This window comes from Coregonus lavaretus, assembly GCF_964263955.1.
Source record: "Coregonus lavaretus genome assembly, contig: HAP1_SCAFFOLD_1645, whole genome shotgun sequence".
In the NCBI taxonomy this organism is placed as follows: domain Eukaryota; kingdom Metazoa; phylum Chordata; class Actinopteri; order Salmoniformes; family Salmonidae; genus Coregonus; species Coregonus lavaretus.
Window position 1 is genome coordinate 81,818 of NW_028164585.1, and position 21,124 is coordinate 102,941.

At 45.0% G+C, this 21,124-nt stretch overlaps 1 protein-coding gene across 1 annotated transcript; it reads right to left on the reverse strand.

Annotated features, from left to right (window-relative positions):
* Positions 1 to 3,686: 3,686 nt before the first annotated feature.
* LOC311116887 (periplakin-like) lies at positions 3,687 to 18,495 on the reverse strand. Its single transcript, XM_084191915.1, has 16 exons — positions 18,336 to 18,495; positions 17,912 to 18,019; positions 17,530 to 17,625; positions 16,594 to 16,716; positions 15,119 to 15,265; positions 13,647 to 13,798; positions 13,414 to 13,517; positions 11,026 to 11,183; positions 10,418 to 10,596; positions 10,075 to 10,213; positions 9,633 to 9,826; positions 8,640 to 8,790; positions 7,726 to 7,809; positions 7,461 to 7,577; positions 7,049 to 7,141; positions 3,687 to 6,906 (listed from the first exon to the last, which is right to left on the reverse strand). The coding sequence occupies exons 1-16, from the start codon at positions 18,447 to 18,449 to the stop codon at positions 4,240 to 4,242; spliced, it is 4,626 nt and encodes a 1,541-aa protein (XP_084048041.1). The 5' UTR covers positions 18,450 to 18,495; the 3' UTR covers positions 3,687 to 4,239.
* Between the last annotated feature and the right edge of the window lie 2,629 nt (positions 18,496 to 21,124).

A 21,124-nucleotide genomic window follows, 5' to 3' on the forward strand; every position in this document is an offset into this window, starting at 1 on the left:
CCTGTCTAAATTACACCTCCCTCTGCAACTGGATCCTGGACTTACTAACGGGCCGCCCTCCAAGTGGTGAGGGTAGGCAACAACACATCCACCACGCTGACCCTCAGCAAGGGGGCCCCACATGGGTGTGTGCTTAGTCCCCTCCTTTACTCCCTGTTCACCCATGACTGCGTGGCTGCATACATTTACATTTACATTTACGTCATTTAGCAGACGCTCTTATCCAGAGCAACTTACAGTTAGTGCATACATTATTCTTTTTTATGCGACTCCAACACCATCATTACGTTTTCTGACGACACGACGGTGGTCGTGAAGAGGGCACAACAACGCCTCTTCCCCCTCAGGAGGCTGAAAATATTTGGCATGGGGCCTCAGATCCTCAATAAGTTCTACAGCTGCACCATTGAGAGCATCTTGACTGGCTGCATCACCGCCTGGTATGGCAACTGCCTGGCATCTGACCGCAAGGAGCTACAGCGAGTAGTGCATACGGCCCAGTATATCACTGGGGCCGAGCTCCCTGCCATCCAGGACCTCTATACCAGGCGGTGTCAGAGGAAGGCCCTTAAAATGGTCAGACTCCAACTATCCAAGTCATAGACTGTTCTCTCTGCGACCGCACGGCAAGCGGTACTGGAGCACCAAGTCTGGGACCAAAAGGCTCCTGAACAGCTTCTACCCCCAAGCAATAAGACTGCTGAACAGTTAATCAAATGGCTACCTGGAGAATTTGCATTGACTCCCTTTTTTTTGCACAGATTCTCAGCGCACTGGCTCTATGCACACTCACTGGACTCTACCCACACACTCACACATACTACACTGACTCCAACACAAACACACACACACACAAATGCATAGACACACTTTCACACATCACATCTGCTGCTGCTACTCTGTTTATTATCTATTCCGATTGCCTAGTCACTTTTACCCCTACCTACATGTACATATTATCTCAATTACCTCAACTACCTGGTACCCCTGCACATTGACTCGGTACCGGTACTCTTCGTATATAGCCTCGTTACTGATATTTTATTGTGTTACTATTTCCTTTATTTATTTTGCCATTTTTTGGTACTTTTTAACTCTGCATTGTTGGGAAAGGGTTTGTAAGTAAGCATTTGACAGTAAAGTCTACACCTGTTGTATTCGGCGCATGTGACAAATAAAATAACATTCCCAACATGAATGGATGAGATGAAGGTAATATTCACAGACCCAGACAACCCCTTTTGTCTGTAGACCTATGTAATGCTAAATCTGTTTCTAGAAGTCTTTATAAAGGATAGGTTTTTATGTTTGGTGTGTAACATGTCGCCCTAATTAACCTTTTCATAGCGTGTCTATTTAACCTTTCCCCGATGTGCCACTGAAGAAACAGTGTTTTTATTAGTCTGATCGCTCACAATAGGGACTACAAAAAGGTGAGTTTAGCTCTTTATTGGAAACCCTCACCTCACAATAGGGCCTACAATACAGTGGTATAAAGTCAGCTACAGTTATTCATATTTGACTGTAAATCACCTGTGTTACAATTAGCCTACTTCTTACTAATCTAGTTAAACCAAAACAATGCATATTACATCATTATCCTAATGAGTGTTTTATCAATCAGACACCTACTAAAGTCCTTTGTCTTCCCTGAATGACATCTGACCATGGAACAAGTGGAACATTTCAATCAAGGTTTTATTCATAAAAGCAGACTTGAAAATAGAAATCCTCCTAGTGGCGAAATCATTTCCTCACAACATCATTCTGATACTGCAATAAACACAGACACTAAATTTCAGTCAGATGCCGTAAGGTATTTCTATTCATTTAGAAAAGGCGGGAGGGATCTGGATAAGACATCTCTTAGGTCTGGGTTTGCGTCCCAAATGGCACCCTATTCCATATAGTGTATACTTTAGACAAGGGGCCATAAGGATCTGGTCAAAAGTAATGCATTATATAAGGGATAGGTTGCCATTTTGAGATACACCCATTTTGCATGGATTGGTGAATAGTTTTTCTTACATAACACAAGATTACATTGTCTGTCTAGACCGGATTTTGGTCATTTCATCAAAATCCCAGGATTAATTGTTCTAATTATATTTCTGTGTATTTCCTATCATAAGCCCCATCGGGACAGTCTGTCTAGTCCACTGTGTCAGAGGTGTTATCCCAAATGGCACCCTATTCCCTACATAGTGCACTACTTTAGACCAACCCCCTATGGACTCTGGTTAAAAGTAGTGCACTATGTAGGGAATAGGGTGCCATTTGGGACATATGTCCAGGGTGAATGGCTTGTACACCCACATAATTAAAAAAAAAAAATACTACAGTTTACAATATAATACTAATAGTACTTACCACGGGTCGATTGATCTGAATGGTGTGTGCTGAGTTTGACCATTATGAGTTTATTCATGTGTGACAATATTCAAGATGTCCATTCATCCTCTGCAATAATGTCCTTTTTTTGGTTTTCAGTTGGTTTGTCTGGAGAGGCTTTGCTGGTTTGAGGTACAGTAGCCCTCCTTTAAGTAAAGTGAATTGTATTTCTGAAATATCTATTGTGTACGTAATCTGTTCTTTCTTTTCTACCATCTGAACAGTATGGTCTCCCACTCTTTTTGGTCATCCTGTGAACTTGGTCAGCTGAATCTCTGTGTTGTATTTCAGGAAGCTAGTGGAAGTAACAGATCTAAGATGTGATTTTGGAGTACTCTTGCTAACGTGTATTATCTGTGTCAAACAAGCAAACCTAATCCTCTAAGCTTTAATAAACCTAGCTTGTTCTTCATATCTGATCCTGTACTGTTTCTCTTACATGGACCTAGAACCAGTCTAATGTTTAGATGTGACAGTTGTAATAAAATGGGTATATTTTTGCTAAGGTGTTGTCTGGGCCATTGCATTGCTCCGAACTGTTGATACAACTCAATAGGTGGCATGTCACCAACCTGGGTCTTATGTTTTGGTTGAGGTATTCCCCTCATTAAACAGTAACTGGTGGTGTCTTATGTTCTGATTGAGGTGGTCCCCTCATTAAACAGTAACTGGTGTAATCTGGTAGTTGTGCCATTTCAGCACTAGTCTGCACCGCAAAAACTTAGTTATGTCCGCAAAAACACATCAGTAAATACTAGTCGTGTCCTCAAAAACACTACAGTAAATACTAGTCGTGTCCTCAAAAACACTACAGTAAATACTACAGGCATGTCTACAAAAACACTACAGTGAATACTATAGTATATAAATATAGTAACACTACAGTATTTAGACGGTAGTATAATATAGTATTTGTTTTATATGGGTAATGATGACCTTCATGTAGCCTACTGAAGGCTATGGGAGAAAGCCGTGGATGGTTTTGGCTGGTTTGGTTGGTGGGAGGACTGTTCGTTCACCATTACAAACACACCTTCTATCTTCAGCGATTTGTCTAACTGATTGCTTCGTTGATCAGATCTGTCCTTGAGCTCAGCAGGAATCTGGTGGTTTTTCAGAAAAGCTGTACAGTTATTTCTTCCAATAGATAAGAGCTTCGTCTGTGGAACATAGGCCTAAAGGATGATTTATCTTGCTTATCTACAAGCAATATATATCTTTGTAAATCTATATTGGTGTTTAAAACTGTAATTTATACCAAAGGCCTACTTTTTAAAGAAACACACAACAAGTTTACCCTTCAACATTTTACTGTTTTATTTCTTATGTAAGACATGTAAAACAGGACAACTGAGAGACAGTTTTACAGTAGCACACCACAGACCGACATTAACAATATCCATTCATATCCTTGTGTATGTAATTCAATTCCACATCAAAAACAAAATAAAAGATATTTAAAGTATTACCTCTAACCATGTACCCAGTGTAAGCAGTTTAACAAGTTTACTCCAGGGACAGACAGAAAACCCTTCTACAACCATTTAAATGTATGTTGGCTACAAATACAGCCACCACATTAACCCTCATTTAAAACCAGAACACCAGTTTGTGCATTTATAGTGCATTATGAGTTTGAAAATAAATATAATAACAGTGCAATGTAGAGTTTAGAGAGAGAGATATAAACGAACATATTGTTTAATGTTAGATTAAGAACGTTGGAATTAAAATATTTTGGAAGAATTAAATGTAGTGAACCAAGTAATGGCACACATTTTCAATCTCATGGTAGTCGGATAGAAAAATAGACAGTTAAAAAAGTAGTTTTCTTCAGATGTTTCTCTTTCACTTGGTCTTTCCCGACACCATGACCCCGAACTCCTGTATGGTGATCTCTTTGTTATGGTACTGCTGCAGCTGGTGGGTGGTGATATTCCCAGCCTTCAGGGCGTCTTCAATGGAGAACTTTTTCCCAGACTTCCTGTCGTGGAGAACAGAGGACTCCCCCTTGGGGCCCTTGATGCTGATCTCCTCCCAGTCGCACTCCTGGCTCTGGAGGTTCACAAACATCTTCCAGTCAATCAGTCCCAGCTTGTAGGCCTCCTCCGGCCGCATCTCCTTGCCCGAGTCGGGGTCGATGACCACGATGGATCTCCTCAGGTGACTCTCCCTCTGCTCCCTCTTGATCTGGATCGCCGCCAGGCCCTTCTGCAGCTTCTCGATCTCCTCATCCTTCTGCCTGGTGATGGCCCTCAGTTCGGCCAGCTCCCCCTGCAGCGAGTCCAGCCTCAGCTCCAGGTTCTTCCCGTTCTCCATGGGGGCCGAGTTGGAGATGCTCCGGGTCTCCGTGGAGGTGATCTGGATCTCGGACTGCAGCCTGCGGATGTCGTTCTGTAGCCTCTGGTTCTCCTGCTGGAGGCGGCTGCTCTCGTCGCGGATGTAGTCCAGCTCCTTGGACGACTTGGTGTTGGTAAACTCCATGTCGGACAGGCGGGACTTGAGGCTGCCCAGCTCCTGGTCCAGCTCCAGCCTCCTCCTCTTCTCCTGGTCCAGCGTCCTCGTCATCTTCTCGATCTCCATCTCGGCCTCAGGGTCCTTCTCCACCTGGATGGTCTCGGTGCGCACCACCTTCTCCTTCACCTCAATCCTCTCCAGGGTGACCTGCTGCTGGAGCAGGACATTCAGCTCCTTCTCCAGCAGGGTACGCTTGTGTCTCTCCTCCTCCACCTGCAGCTTGAGGATGGAGTGCTCTTTCTCTTGCTGGGGGTCCTGCTGGAGAACCACCATCTGTTTCACTGTGACCCTCTCCCTGTTCTCCTTGTCCATGACCTCCATCTCATTCAGCCTGACCCTCAGCCTCTGGATCTCCAGCTCTGCATCGCGCCTAGCCCGACGTTCTCGCTCCAGCTCCTCCAGCTGTGCGTCCAGGTCGGCCTTCTGCCTCTGAAGTTGGTAAAGCTCCACTTTCAGGGTCTCCCTCTGCCTCTGTTCATTGTTGATGTTCTGCGTGAAGGTGTTGCACTCTGACCTCAGTAATGGGTCCTCCTCCATCTTAACCACCTCCTGCTGGACCAACTTCTCCCTGACCTGGGACAGGTCGATCTTCCTTAGCCGGATCTTCTCCTCATTAGCTGATCGCTCCCTCTCCAGGTCCAGGCGTTTCTTCTGCTCGTCCGCCAGCTTCCTCTTCAGTATTTCAATCTCCTCCTTGGTCTTGGGGTTTTCTTTGTACTCCAGCACCTCGTTAACCACCTCTTTAATTTGCACCTGGGGCTTGGTGTCCTTCCACCGCTGAATCTCGTCCCTCAGCTGCCTGATCTCCATCTCTGACTTCTCCGTCTGGTGCGTCTTGTCCACAATCTCGTTGCGGAGCTTCTCCAGCTCCCTCTCGGTCTGCGGGTCCGTCTTGTACTTGATGACTTCCTTGATGATCTCCTTGACCTCGATCTGTGGACCTCTGTTTCTCAGCATCTTCAGCTCGTCCTGGTGGGACTTCAGCTGCTGGTCGGCGTCTCTGTACCTCCTCTGGTGCTCTACCAGTTCCATGCGCAGGTTGGCCACTTCAGCCTCAGCCTTGGGGTCGGGCCTGACGATCTCCCTCACCTTCTCCTGAACTATGACCCTTGACTTTTCCTCCTCCAGGCTGGAGATCTTCCTCTGGAGGTCGGCGCGCTCCCTTTGGGAAGACCGGTGCTTGGCCTTCTCATCCTCGTGCTGCCTCCTGAGGTTCTCTACCTCCCTCTCGAAGGCGATATCCTTCTCCACCTTCAGCACCTCCTTGATGGAGATCTTCTCCTCGGCCATGGACTTCTCCTTCTCCAGCCTGCGGAGCTTGTCCTGGAGGAAGCGCAGCTCGTCCTCCAGTTGCTTCCTGTTCTCCTGCTCCTTCTGCTTCCTGTCCAGGAGGATGCGGTACTCGCTCTCCAGCTGCGGGTCGTTCTGCACTTTAATCACCTCCTCCTCTGTGATCACCTCCTGCTCCTTGGACTTCTGCTGCGCCAGGAGCGTCACCTGCTTCGTGATCTGGACCACCTCATTGTCCTTGATGGTCTTCTTCCTCCTCAGCTCCTCCAGCTCCTCCCTGAGCCTCCTCACCTCTTCCTCCTGGCCGCGGTCCCTCTCGATACGCAGCACCTCCTTCACGGTGTACTGCTGTGCTCCTTCTTTGATCTCTGTTTCGATGCCGCGCAGCTTCAGCCTCAGTGCCTCCAGCTCGTTGTCCATGGCCCGGGTGGCCCGGGTTTCGTCCGACAGCTTCTGACGGACATTGTGGACCTCGTCGACCAGAGTAGGATCCGGAACCTTCTTGATGATCTCCTTCTTGACGACGGTGTCCTCCGGCTTCTGGCCCTCCAACATGTAGATGTCTGTCTGGATTTTCTCTAGATCCTTCTCCAGCTGCTCCCTCCTCTGGATCTCGTCTTTCAGTTGACTCTCGATCCTCCAGGCTTCTTCTCCGGGAGCGGCAGATTTGACTTGCTGGACATTGTTGCAGACGATCACGTCTGATTGCTGAGAGAGGGAGAAGAGGCTGGGGTTATTTTTCAGAAGTAATGGCAATGATGTTTATTTAGAACTATGTGACATTTCAATTAATTTTCGATCTATATAAAGATGTGCAACATTGATTGTTGAACATTCAGGAGTATCTCACCTGATTCATAAGGCCTTGGGCAAACTGCAGATTCGCCAGCCTTTGCTTGTTAACTGCATTCACTTCAGTGAATTTCGCTTCAATGGCAGATTCCTGTAAACAAGGAAATTATGAAATGCATGAAACCAGGGGCATTTCCAGAATGTTCATAGGAAGATATCGTTCAAAAGTCTTCCTGAAAACGTATCAAAATGTATCACATTACAACGTGTAATATGCATTAAGGTTATAGTCAAGGGCTGACTCTCAAATGGCACCCTATTCCCTATCTAGTGCACTACTTTTGACCAGGACCCATGCACCCTATTCCCCTTCTAGTGCACTACTTTTGACCAGGGCCTTATGACCAGAGTCCAAAAAGTAGTGCACTAAATAGTGAAACGGGTGCCATTTGGGCCGCAGTCTTCCTTACCTCTTCCTTGACCCTGAGTGCAGGGGACTCCAGTCTGCTTCTCTTGTAGGTCTGAGGGACCAGCCCGTCTTCAAGGTCCAGAATAGACTTGAACTTTTCAGTATCATTCTCATATTCCTGCAAACACAGACAAATTAGTAAAATCAACTATAATTGAGAGGAAGAAAGAAAGAGAGATGAGAGAAAGAGTTACTTCAAATTGTAGACATTTCTCCTCGCAGTAATTAATCAGAATGGATGTGTCTATCAGTGTTCATTCCCCTACCTTGACGGCTTGCTGGTAAAGTTGGGCATTTTTTGATACGTTGTTCAAGTCAGACTCCTTCTTTTTAATGTCGGAGAGCAGGTTCTGTGAAAACAACAACACAGCAATCAACATTTTAGACCGAGAAACATAACAGGACCATTAGAGGTAGAGGACTTTGACTAGAGGTATAGAAACATAACAGGACCATTAGAGGTAGAGGACTTTGACTAGAGGTATAGAAACATAACAGGACCATTAGAGGTTGAGGACTTTGACTAGAGGTATAGAACATAACAGGACCATTAGAGGTAGAGGACTTTGACTAGAGGTATAGAACATAACAGGACCATTAGAGGTAGAGGACTTTGACTAGAGGTATAGAAACATAACAGGACCATTAGAGGTAGAGGACTTTGACTAGAGGTATAGAACTTAACAGGACCATTAGAGGTAGAGGACTTTGACTAGAGGTATAGAACATAACAGGACCATTAGAGGTAGAGGACTTTGACTAGAGGTATAGAACATAACAGGACCATTAGAGGTAGAGGACTTTGACTAGAGGTATAGAAACATAACAGGACCATTAGAGGTAGAGGACTTTGACTAGAGGTATAGAACTTAACAGGACCATTAGAGGTAGAGGACTAGATGTAGAATAAAAGTCTAATTTTTTGGATCTAAATAGTACTATTTACATTACAACTAGAAAACTGACTGGAACCTCTCAGCTGAAAATGTTTTTAGTCCAGGACAGGGTTGCAAAATTCGGAACACCTGACTATCCTCAACCTTGCCGGGGTGACGTTTCCCCTAGGTACAGATCTAAAATCACCTTCCCCTCCCCAATCCTAACATTAACCATTAGTGGGAAAATCAGAAATCAGCGTCTAGGGGGGCAACTTCATCCTATTCCATCCTCAACCACTTACCTTCTGGTTTACCAGTTTGGTTTCCACCTGACTGAGGTTGTCCTTCTCAGTTGGCTCATAGTTTGGCACGCGGGACAGCCAGCTGTTCAGGTTGTCGTAATCACTGCGGTAGTTGTTGTACGACATCTTAGCCCTCTGCAGGCTCTGAGTTCTGTAACATACCCACAACACAACGTGAATGTAACATACCACAACGTGAATATAACATTCCAAAACGTGAATATAACATTCCACAACACAACGTCAAGTGACGTCTATTATAGTAAAACCACAATACAGGACCGGCTACGATGAGTCTTGTTCTTGGCTTCAACCTTCTTTTTTTACCAGTAGTAAAGGGCGATGAATCAGTCCTCTCACCTCACACATATAATGTGTGGATGAGCTGTGCTCTTAAAAAGAGTCAAAGGTCACATTCCGATTCTCTACCCTTCTCCCGAAGTGTGCACTTGTACACTTCCCCTTATGGATTTAAAATTAAATTGACTGGTGTAAGAAATATGTTGGAAATGGAAACTCCCTCCAGCCATACTTGCACCAATCCAATAATTTTGAGTTCTAGAGAAGGGTAGAAAATCGGAACGCAGCGACAGTGTTCAACAGCACCTTAGAGACTGCTGCCCTATGTACGGTACATAGTCATTGAAGACTCGTCACTTTAATCATGTTTTCATACTGTTTTACACACTTCATATCTATTTACTGTATTCTAGTCAAGGCCTACTGCTGTACACACCTTTTATATCCATATACTGTCCATAATGTCTATACACACCATCATATACATATATATTTATATTCCGGAGTCTGACATTGCTCGTTCTAATATTTCTATATTCCTTTCATTTGTATTTTTTTGATTTGTTATTAGTGTACTGTTGGCGCTAGGAACACAAGCATTTCACTACACCCCCGATAACATCTGCTAAATATGTGTACGCAACCAATACAATTAGATTTTAATTGATTTGAAAGTTATGTCAGTCCCTTTACCTGGTGTCGATCTGCCTGTTGAGGTTGTCGTAGCGTTTGTTCAGCTTCTGAACCTCTCCCTCCTGCCTCTCGATATCGGGGCAGTGCTCCTGCAGCTTGGTTGCCATGGTGTCACAGCTGCCTTTGGCCGCACGCAGGTTAGCCTCCGTCTCCGTCACCGCGGACCTCTTGGTCTTCAGCTCTGATGCAATATCCTGTCAGGAGAGGAAGTGAGGTTGAATTGTGTGTATGGGGAAATTCTGCCCCAACTAGGATAAACTTGAGATATGGGTATGTAGCTCAGATCTTCCAGTTTATCATGCATTTTTACTCTATGTCATTAGCAAATTTGCTTCTGTCTTTGTATCTGAACTGTAAAAATACAATACATTTCCTTTGTGGAGAGGATCTAAATATGAATCCTGATTAGAATAAACGAGAGATAGAAGGACAGCCATCTTACAGCCAGTTGGCGCTGTGTCATCTCCAGAGACGAGATGTCTGCTGGGGCGACTTCCTCCCTGGCCAGCTTGTTCTCATAGCTGGACAATACACTTTTCCCGTTTTGAAGGGAGTTCTCCAGGCGGTTGGAATTCTGAAGCCTGTAAACAAACACATGATATGATTCCATTCCATTTGATTCATGTGACACTTAAATGAGTTTAAATATTGTGTAATAGTAGCCTACAGGTTTGTCATCTTAGTAAAACAGGAAAACTCTCTCATACAAAGTATAAAGTAACAAGGAGGACCTTTTCTCTAACTACTACCATCTCTACTAACAAGTCAAATAAAAAGCTACTTACTTGTCCTCGGAGCACTTGAGCAGCAGGTTGATCTTGTCATATTTATTGTTGGCCTCGTTCACCTTGCCGTTTAGCTGAGGGGCGCTGGCACATTTAGGGTTAGAGGTCAGGAACTTCTCAGCCTCCCTCACCTTGGACGACTTCTCCGGCTCGATCTTACGAACCACGGCCGCAATGTCCTGGTGGAAGAAAATGGGATAAGTATAACACAGTGTAGACTTCCTGGAACTACTACATTTTATTTACATTTTTAGTCATTTAGCAGACGCTCTTATCCAGAGCGACTTACAGGAGCAATTAGGGTTAAATGCCTTGCTCAAGGGCACATCGACAGATTTATCACCTAGTCGGCTCGGGGATTAGAACCAGCGACCTTTCGGTTACTGGCACAACGCTCTTAACCACTAAGCTACCTGCCGCCCTATAATAAATAACTAATAGTACTTCCTGCATTAAACCTGTCAAACTTATTAAATGGTTTTGAAAACTTTATCGAAAGGATTCTAGTCTAAATAGTGCCAGAGGCAGACAGGAGAAGAGGAGAGTAGGAAAAGCATCTCTACCTCTGTACACCCTCTGTGCAGAGAAAGAGAAAAACGCTGAACTACCTTCATGTCCTGCAGGCGGTCAGCGCTGTCCTGCAGTGACCTGGTGTGCTCCAGCGGGGGGCGTACTCGAGCGTAGATGGCCTTCTCCTGTTTGTCCAGATCACTGGTCACCTTGTCCAGGCCGGCCATCAGCTGGCGACACTGCTGCTCATCCTTGTCTACAATATTAAATCACAATCAATCAATCAATCAATCACACACCAAAATAACACACACAACAATCATATACAACCAGACACAACAATCACATACAATCACACACACACACCAAAATAACATACACAAAATCAGATACAACTACACACACACACACAACAATCATATAGAACCAGACACTCAACATAACATCACATTCACAATGGCCTACAAAATCATTCCATTTTATTTTATTTTTTTAAGCTGTAGTTGTAGTGATTAAAACCATGAAATAACAAGACATACCAACCAATCAATCACATTTATTTATAAAGCCCTTTTTACATCAGCAGATGTCACAAAGTGCTATACAGAAACCCAGTCTAAAACCCCAAACAGCAAGCAATGCAAATGTAGAAGCACGGTGGCTAGGAAAAACTCCCTAGAAAGGCAGGAACCTAGGAAGAAACCTAGAGAGGAACCAGGCTCTGAGGGGTGGCCAGTCCCCTTCTGGCTGTGCTGGGTGGAGATTATAACAGTACATGGCCATTAAGGCCAGATTGTTCTTGAAGATGTTGAGACGTTCATAGATGACCAGCAGGGTGAAATAATAATCACAGTGGTTATAGTTCAGGGTCTGCAGTAGCTCATATCCCACCTATGAGTATCATGCAATGTAATTCTAAAAGTACTTAAGTAAAAATACTTTCAAGTACTACTTAAGTAGTTTTTTTTAGTATCTGTACTTTACAATTATTTATTTTTTTGGACAACTTTTACTTTTACTTCACTACATTCCTAAAGAAAAGAATGTACTTTTTACTCCATACATTTTCCCTGACACCCAAAAGTACTAGTTACATTTTGAATGCATAGCAGGACAGGAAAATGGTCCAATTCATGCACTTATCAAGAGAACAACCCTGGCATCTACAGCCTCTGATCTAGCGGACTCACTAAACACAAATACTTTGTTTGTCAATTATGTCTGAGTGTTGGAGTGTGTCCTCTGGCTATCCGTAAAAAAAATAAAGAAAGAAAATGGTGCTGTCTGGTTTGCTTAATATAAGGAATTTGAAATGATTTATACTTTTACTTTTGATACTTAAGTGCATTTTATCAATTACATTTACTTTTGATACTTAAGTATATTTAAAACTCAAGTAGTATTTTACTTGGTGACTTTCACTTTTACTTGAGTCATTTTCTATTAACGTATCTTTACTTTTACTCAAGTATGACAATTGGGTACTTTTTCCACCACTGTTCATTGGTTCCATCGCAAACTGTCATAAACATAAAGCTCCAGGCTACCATCCAATCAAAGCCGCATTGACATTATCCCACCCCTGGTTAGCCACTACTGGCTTCAAAATCCAAACGTAACACAATATCTGTCAATACATTTCCAGCAATATTGCCCCCGTCTGTCTGGTGCGCGTGTTTGTTTAACAATCCATGTAGCCAGTTAGCGATGATAATGATGACCTTGTGGGTAGACAGAAAGACTTTCCCCAAAAACCTTCTCAATTAAATATTAACCGCAAAGTAGGCTTAGCTGACAGAACTATATCATGATTATTTGTATGAATTGGGTGGCCATTGTTTTACAAACTCTGCCATGACATGTGCTGCAGTAGGCTTAACAGAAGCATCGCTAGGTTGACACATTCCTCTCTCGCTAGATGCACAATTAAAGGGGAAATTTGTACAAAACGGAGGCAAAACCAGGACAAATAAAAAACAGAGAAAACAGAATTCGGGAAAATACAAAATATGATTTTATGGGGCTGTCATGCTGAATACAGTTTATTAACCATTATTTTACCAGGTATATTGACATCTCTTGTACACCAAGGACCCGGGGACGAGTTGCAGGGTCGAGGAGAAGAGAAGAATGTGACTATTTAAAAGCTATAAAAAGAAAAATCAGTAGCTCGCAACGTTTCAATTTAAAAAAAGTAGCGCTCATGCTAGAAAAGGCTGGAGACCCCTGTTACAGAGGGTGCAACAGGAGTAAATGTCAGGTGGCCGAGCATTCAGAGGTCGAGACAGGGACATACCATACCATGACATACCATGACATACCATGCCATGACATAACATGACATAACATACCATGACATACCATGACATACCATGACATGACATACCATGACATAACATACCATGACATACCATGCCATGACATGACATACCATGACATAACATGACATAACATACCATGACATACCATGACATACCAGTACCTACCAGAGCCAGCGGTGCCGTCTTTCTTCAGTTCCTCCAGGCGTTTGACCAGGGTGGTCTTACTGCCAGACACCTTCATCTTAATACCCTTCTGCTGGGTGGCCAGACTGGAAACACAAGACACTGTTACACAGTGTACAAGTATACCGTCTTGGGAAACAACACAATCACAGGCACACCACACTCATACACACACCCCTCTCCACCCGGCCCCCATAACACACACACACACTCACTTGTTGGAGATGGAGACAGACTCTGGGTCTGTGGGGGGGATCATGAAGCAGGCCCCTGGAGCGGTCAGTTTATGCCCGGCCGCGTCCTTCACCTCCCAATTGGGCCCCTTGTTACTCAGGAGGGTGTACCTCTCTCCACGCAGGATCTGACCCTGGGATGGACAACCACAACATTACACAGAGTTTAAATCACTGATCTGACCCTGGGATGGACAACCACAACATTACACAGAGTTTAAATCACTGATCTGACCCTGGGATGGACAACCACAACATTACACAGAGTTTAAATAACTGATCTGACCCTGGGATGGACAACCACAACATTACACAGAGTTTAAATCACTGATCTGACCCTGGGATGGACAACCACAACATTACACAGAGTTTCACTGACTGATCTGGTATGGAAGAACCAGAACACAGCATAGAGGTTCACTCACTAAATCAGCATGGGACAACTAGAACACAACAGTGTTTCACTCACTGAACCACTTTGGATAAGGCCCTTAGCTTTTCCTGACCAGGGAAACACTATGCCCTAGTTAGTAAACTAGAGTTCACAGTTTTTACCGGTCAGGTCACAAAAACAAATCTAAACACAACACCACGTTTCCCCTCACTGTCTGATCCGGTTCCTAAATCTTAAGAGCTCTCTCGACTGCGACACGGCGCGCACACACACACACCTCGCTCTCCAGCTCTCAAAATCCACTCCTAAAACCCCCTCAGCCTGCGGCTGATCCCCTGAAGGCTTAAATAAGATGCAGAGCACAGGCCTGGCCTCTTAGAGGATTTAAATACACAAAACCACATTTCGGGGAGTGGAATTAAAGGAGCGAGAGTGAAGGAGGAAAAGAGGAGAGAAAAGATGTGGTGCAGTCAGACAGCCTTAGTCATGATAACAGAAAAACACACCACACATAGGGATTAGAGAATGACTGGAGACAGAAAAGGAGAGTGACAAAGGGAGGGAGTGGAGGAGATGGAGAGGAAGGAGAGAGGGGAAGGAGGAGAGAGGGGAAGAAGGAGAGAGGGGAAGGAGGAGAGAGGGGAAGAAGGAGAGAGGGGAAGAAGGAGAGAGGGGAAGGAGGAGAGAGGGGAAGGAGGAGAGAGGGGAAAGAGACAAAAGAAGAGAGAAAATGGTAGAATGATTGACACAAAGAAGCGTGTGTGTGGAGGAGGATAGTTGGCAAGGTATCAGTCTGAATCTAGAGTAGGGCGGCACACACAGGGTGAGGTAAAGTAGTGTGGGTGTCCAGGGTGAGGTAGAGTAGTGTGGGTGTCCAGGGTGAGGTAAAGTAGTGTGGGTGTCCAGGGTGAGGTAAAGTAGTGTGGGTGTCCAGGGTGAGGTAAAGTAGTGTGGGTGTCCAGGGTGAGGTAAAGTAGTGTGGGTGTCCAGGGTGAGGTAAAGTAGTGTGGGTGTCCAGGGTGAGGTAAAGTAGTGTGGGTGTCCAGGTGTAAAGGTTTACCTCGTCAGTGTCGAACTCACACAGCGCCTCGACGGGGAGCAGCTTCTGAGGGGTGTTCCTACGGAACTGGAGAGGGAGAACCTGTAGGCTGCGCTTCTCCAGAGCCATCACACGCTCATCAAAGTGGTCCATGGCCTTCGCCTGGTCCTGCGCACACACACACACACACACACACACACACAGTTAGGGTTTTTTCAAGAGCATTTTGGATTTATAGTTCTAAGACTAAGGCTAATACATTTGTAAAAATCAAGATTTTCTTGATTGAGATTGTAAACTAGCCTGGTAAGCAGACAGACCTGTACGCCATAAATAATTGTCTCTGCTTTATCCAACTGCTTTGTCGTTGTTCGGCTGAAGCAGAAACAGATCTGTCCCCCATACTTGTAGTAAACTACAGTAGTGTAAAGCCCACTCTTAGTAAACTACAGTAGTGTAAAGCCCACTCTTAGTAAACTACAGTAGTGTAAAGCCCACTCTTAGTAAACTACAGTAGTGTAAAGCCCACTCTTAGTAAACTACAGTAGTGTAAAGCCCACTCTTAGTAAACTACAGTAGTGTAAAGCCCACTCTTAGTAAACTACAGTAGTGTAAAGCCCACTCTTAGTAAACTACAATAGTGTAAAGCCCACTCTTAGTAAACTACAATAGTGTAAAGCCCACTCTTAGTAAACTACAATAGTGTAAAGCCCACTCTTAGTAAACTACAGTAGTGTAAAGCCCACTCTTAGTAAACTACAGTAGTGTAAAGCCCACTCTTAGTAAACTACAGTAGTGTAAAGCCCACTCTTAGTAAACTACAATAGTGTAAAGCCCACTCTTAGTAAACTACAATAGTGTAAAGCCCACTCTTAGTAAACTACAATAGTGTAAAGCCCACTCTTAGTAAACTACAATAGTGTAAAGCCCACTCTTAGTAAACTACAGTAGTGTAAAGCCCACTCTTAGTAAACTACAGTAGTGTAAAGCCCACTCTTAGTAAACTACAGTAGTGTAAAGCCCACTCTTAGTAAACTACAGTAGTGTAAAGCCCACTCTTAGTAAACTACAGTAGTGTAAAGCCCACTCTTAGTAAACTACAGTAGTGTAAAGCCCACTCTTAGTAAACTACAGTAGTGTAAAGCCCACTCTTAGTAAACTACAATAGTGTAAAGCCCACTCTTAGTAAACTACAGTGGTGTAAAGCCCACTCTTAGTAAACTACAGTGGTGTAAAGCCCACTCTTAGTAAACTACAGTAGTGTAAAGCCCACTCTTAGTAAACTACAGTAGTGTAAAGCCCACTCTTAGTAAACTACAGTAGTGTAAAGCCCACTCTTAGTAAACTACAGTAGTGTAAAGCCCACTCTTAGTAAACTACAGTAGTGTAAAGCCCACTCTTAGTAAACTACAGTAGTGTAAAGCCCACTCTCAGTAAACTACAGTAGTTAGAAAGCCTACTCATAGTAAAACATTGTAGTTATAAAGTCCACTCACGTCCAGGTCTCTGATGAGGCTCTCAATCTGGTACATGTCCTTGAACTCTGGTTTGTACTTCTGGTTGACTTCGGTTTCCAGTCTCTTCAGAAGATCCTGGGTGTCCCGGGCCTCTTTGTGGAACTGGAGAGAAAATAGACGCAGTCAGGAAAAACACTGCGGTAACAAATGACTGAAAGCTGCTCAGAGTTTATTTACACTAAGGTAAACTGGCTGGCAGTCGGTCTCTGCCTTAACCAACTTTGTTCACATGCCATGACATGCCAAGTCTGTAACTCGCAAGCTGTTGCTTTGTACACAGGCCTATCAAAATCCAATGACCCTGTTCAAACATTCAGGATTTCTTAAACTGATGCTTTCTGAATACTTGTTGCTCTGAATCACCTTGTGGTAGTGGTCCATGTGTTTCAGGTGGTATGAGGGTTAAAGTTAGGGTTAGGTTGGATTGTGTTACAGTGTTACAGTATGCTAATCACCTTGTGGTAGTGGTCCATGTGTTTCAGGTGGTATGAGGGTTAAAGTTAGGGTTAGGTTGGATTGTGTTACAGTGTTACAGTATGCTAATCACCTTGTGGTACTCGTCCATGTGTTTCAGGTGGTATGAGGGTTAAAGTTAGGGTTAGGTTGGATTGTGTTACAGTGTTACAGTATGCTAATCACCTTGTGGTAGTGGTCCATGTGTTTCAGGTGGTATGAGGGTTAAAGTTAGGGTTAGGTTGGATTGTGTTACAGTGTTACAGTATGCTAATCACCTTGTGGTACTCGTCCATGTGTTTCAGGTGGTATGAGGGTTAAAGTTAGGGTTAGGTTGGATTGTGTTACAGTGTTACAGTATGCTAATCACCTTGTGGTAGTGGTCCATGTGTTTCAGGTGGTATGAGGGTTAAAGTTAGGGTTAGGTTGGATTGTGTTACAGTGTTCCAGTATGCTAATCACCTTGTGGTACTCGTCCATGTGTTTCAGGTGGTTCTCCTCACAGATGAGCAGGTTCAGGTATTCCTTCCAGTCAGCATGCACTGCCTCCATGTGAGCCTGAGAGGTGGAGTAGAGGCCTGTTACATTAGTCTGTTTGCTGTTTCATTCTTATTCATTTTGCTGATTTTAATCCCAGTAGGGTCGAATCCTAACTTCAACAATAATGTCTCATTTTACCTTAGTCTCCCATTGACATCAATGCATGACTTAGGCAAACAAAAGACTAAAGTGGAAGTTATCATTCTACCATTGGGGCGAATCCTAAGGGATAAGTAAAGTGTATCTCCATAACATTCATCCCAGGATGGTAAGTAGAGATATGTGTGTGTGTGTGTGTGTGTACCTCAATGACATTCTTGCCAGGATGGTTGGTAGCGATGAGTTTGTCTCCATCGTCATTCAGCTGTGTGACAGTGGCCTCCTTGGACTCCAGACACTTACTGATGAAGTTCTGGTGGGAGATTTAAAGAGATACAAGTCCCTCTTTACGTTCCAACACATGTAACATGTAGGATCAGGTGTCAAATAACATGTAGGATCAGGTGTCAAAGAACATGTAGGAACAGGTGTCAAAGAACATGTAGGATCAGGTGTAACATAACATGTAGGATCAGGTGTCAAAGAACATGTAGGATCAGGTGTCAAAGAACATGTAGGATCAGGTGTCAAAGAACATGTAGGATCAGGTGTCAAATAACACCCTGAATGTATTACTCTGTCAGTGCAGGTGAAGGACAGTGTGTGTGTTTGTGTGTGTCCCTCTCTACCTCATACTGTCTCTGACGAGCAGGGAAGTCCAGGTTGGTGTCGCTCCAGTCATAGTTGATCCTCTCCCCTGCCTGCTGGTCCATCCAGTACAGCTCATTGGTGCAGCGCTGCATGTAGTCACGCAGGCTCAGCAGGTGGCGCTGTCGAGCACTGGAACTGGCCTGGGGAGGGACAGGATAGATAGTTACTATAGAGACCTACACACCGGAACTGGCCTGGGGAGGGACAGGATAGATAGTTACTATAGAGACCTACACACCGGAACTGGCCTGGGGAGGGACAGGATAGATAGTTACTATAGAGACCTACACACTGGAACTGGCCTGGGGAGGGACAGGATAGATAGTTACTATAGAGACCTACACACCGGAACTGGCCTGGGGAGGGACAGGATAGATAGTTACTATAGAGACCTACACACTGGAACTGGCCTGGGGAGGGACAGGATAGATAGTTACTATAGAGACCTACACACCGGAACTGGCCTGGGGAGGGACAGGATAGATAGTTACTATAGAGACCTACACACCGGAACTGGCCTGGGGAGGGACAGGATAGATAGTTACTATAGAGACCTACACACCGGAACTGGCCTGGGGAGGGACAGGATAGATAGTTACTATAGAGACCTACACACTGGAACTGGCCTGGGGAGGGACAGGATAGATAGTTACTATAGAGACCTACACACCGGAACTGGCCTGGGGAGGGACAGGATAGATAGTTACTATAGAGACCTACACACCGGAACTGGCCTGGGGAGGGACAGGATAGATAGTTACTATAGAGACCTACACACCGGAACTGGCCTGGGGAGGGACAGGATAGATAGTTACTATAGAGACCTACACACTGGAACTGGCCTGGGGAGGGACAGGATAGATAGTTACTATAGAGACCTACACACCGGAACTGGCCTGGGGAGGGACAGGATAGATAGTTACTATAGAGACCTACACACCGGAACTGGCCTGGGGAGGGACAGGATAGATAGTTACTATAGAGACCTACACACCGGAACTGGCCTGGGGAGGGACAGGATAGATAGTTACTATAGAGACCTACACACTGGAACTGGCCTGGGGAGGGACAGGATAGATAGTTACTATAGAGACCTACACACCGGAACTGGCCTGGGGAGGGACAGGATAGATAGTTACTATAGAGACCTACACACCGGAACTGGCCTGGGGAGGGACAGGATAGATAGTTACTATAGAGACCTACACACTGGAACTGGCCTGGGGAGGGACAGGATAGATAGTTACTATAGAGACCTACACACTGGAACTGGCCTGGGGAGGGACAGGATAGATAGTTACTATAGAGACCTACACACTGGAACTGGCCTGGGGAGGGACAGGATAGATAGTTACTATAGAGACCTACACACCGGAACTGGCCTGGGGAGGGACAGGATAGATAGTTACTATAGAGACCTACACACTGGAACTGGCCTGGGGAGGGACAGGATAGATAGTTACTATAGAGACCTACACACTGGAACTGGCCTGGGGAGGGACAGGATAGATAGTTACTATAGAGACCTACACACTGGAACTGGCCTGGGGAGGGACAGGATAGATAGTTACTATAGAGACCTACACACTGGAACTGGCCTGGGGAGGGACAGGATAGATAGTTACTATAGAGACCTACACACTGGAACTGGCCTGGGGAGGGACAGGATAGATAGTTACTATAGAGACCTACACACTGGAACTGGCCTGGGGAGGGACAGGATAGATAGTTACTATAGAGACCTACACACTGGAACTGGCCTGGGGAGGGACAGGATAGATAGTTACTATAGAGACCTACACACTGGAACTGGCCTGGGGAGGGACAGGATAGATAGTTACTATAGAGACCTACACACCGGAACTGGCCTGGGGAGGGACAGGATAGATAGTTACTATAGAGACCTACACACCGGAACTGGCCTGGGGAGGGACAGGATAGATAGTTACTATAGAGACCTACACACTGGAACTGGCCTGGGGAGGGACAGGATAGATAGTTACTATAGAGACCTACACACTGGAACTGGCCTGGGGAGGGACAGGATAGATAGTTACTATAGAGACCTACACACCGGAACTGGCCTGGGGAGGGACAGGATAGATAGTTACTATAGAGACCTACACACTGGAACTGGCCTGGGGAGGGACAGGATAGATAGTTACTATAGAGACCTACACACTGGAACTGGCCTGGGGAGGGACAGGATAGATAGTTACTATAGAGACCTACACACTGGAACTGGCCTGGGGAGGGACAGGATAGATAGTTACTATAGAGACCTACACACTGGAACTGGCCTGGGGAGGGACAGGATAGATAGTTACTATAGAGACCTACACACTGGAACTGGCCTGGGGAGGGACAGGATAGATAGTTACTATAGAGACCTACACACTGGAACTGGCCTGGGGAGGGACAGGATAGATAGTTACTATAGAGACCTACACACTGGAACTGGCCTGGGGAGGGACAGGATAGATAGTTACTATAGAGACCTACACACCGGAACTGGCCTGGGGAGGGACAGGATAGATAGTTACTATAGAGACCTACACACCGGAACTGGCCTGGGGAGGGACAGGATAGATAGTTACTATAGAGACCTACACACCTGGAACTGGCCTGGGGAGGGACAGGATAGATAGTTACTATAGAGACCTACACACTGGAACTGGCCTGGGGAGGGACAGGATAGATAGTTACTATAGAGACCTACACACTGGAACTGGCCTGGGGAGGGACAGGATAGATAGTTACTATAGAG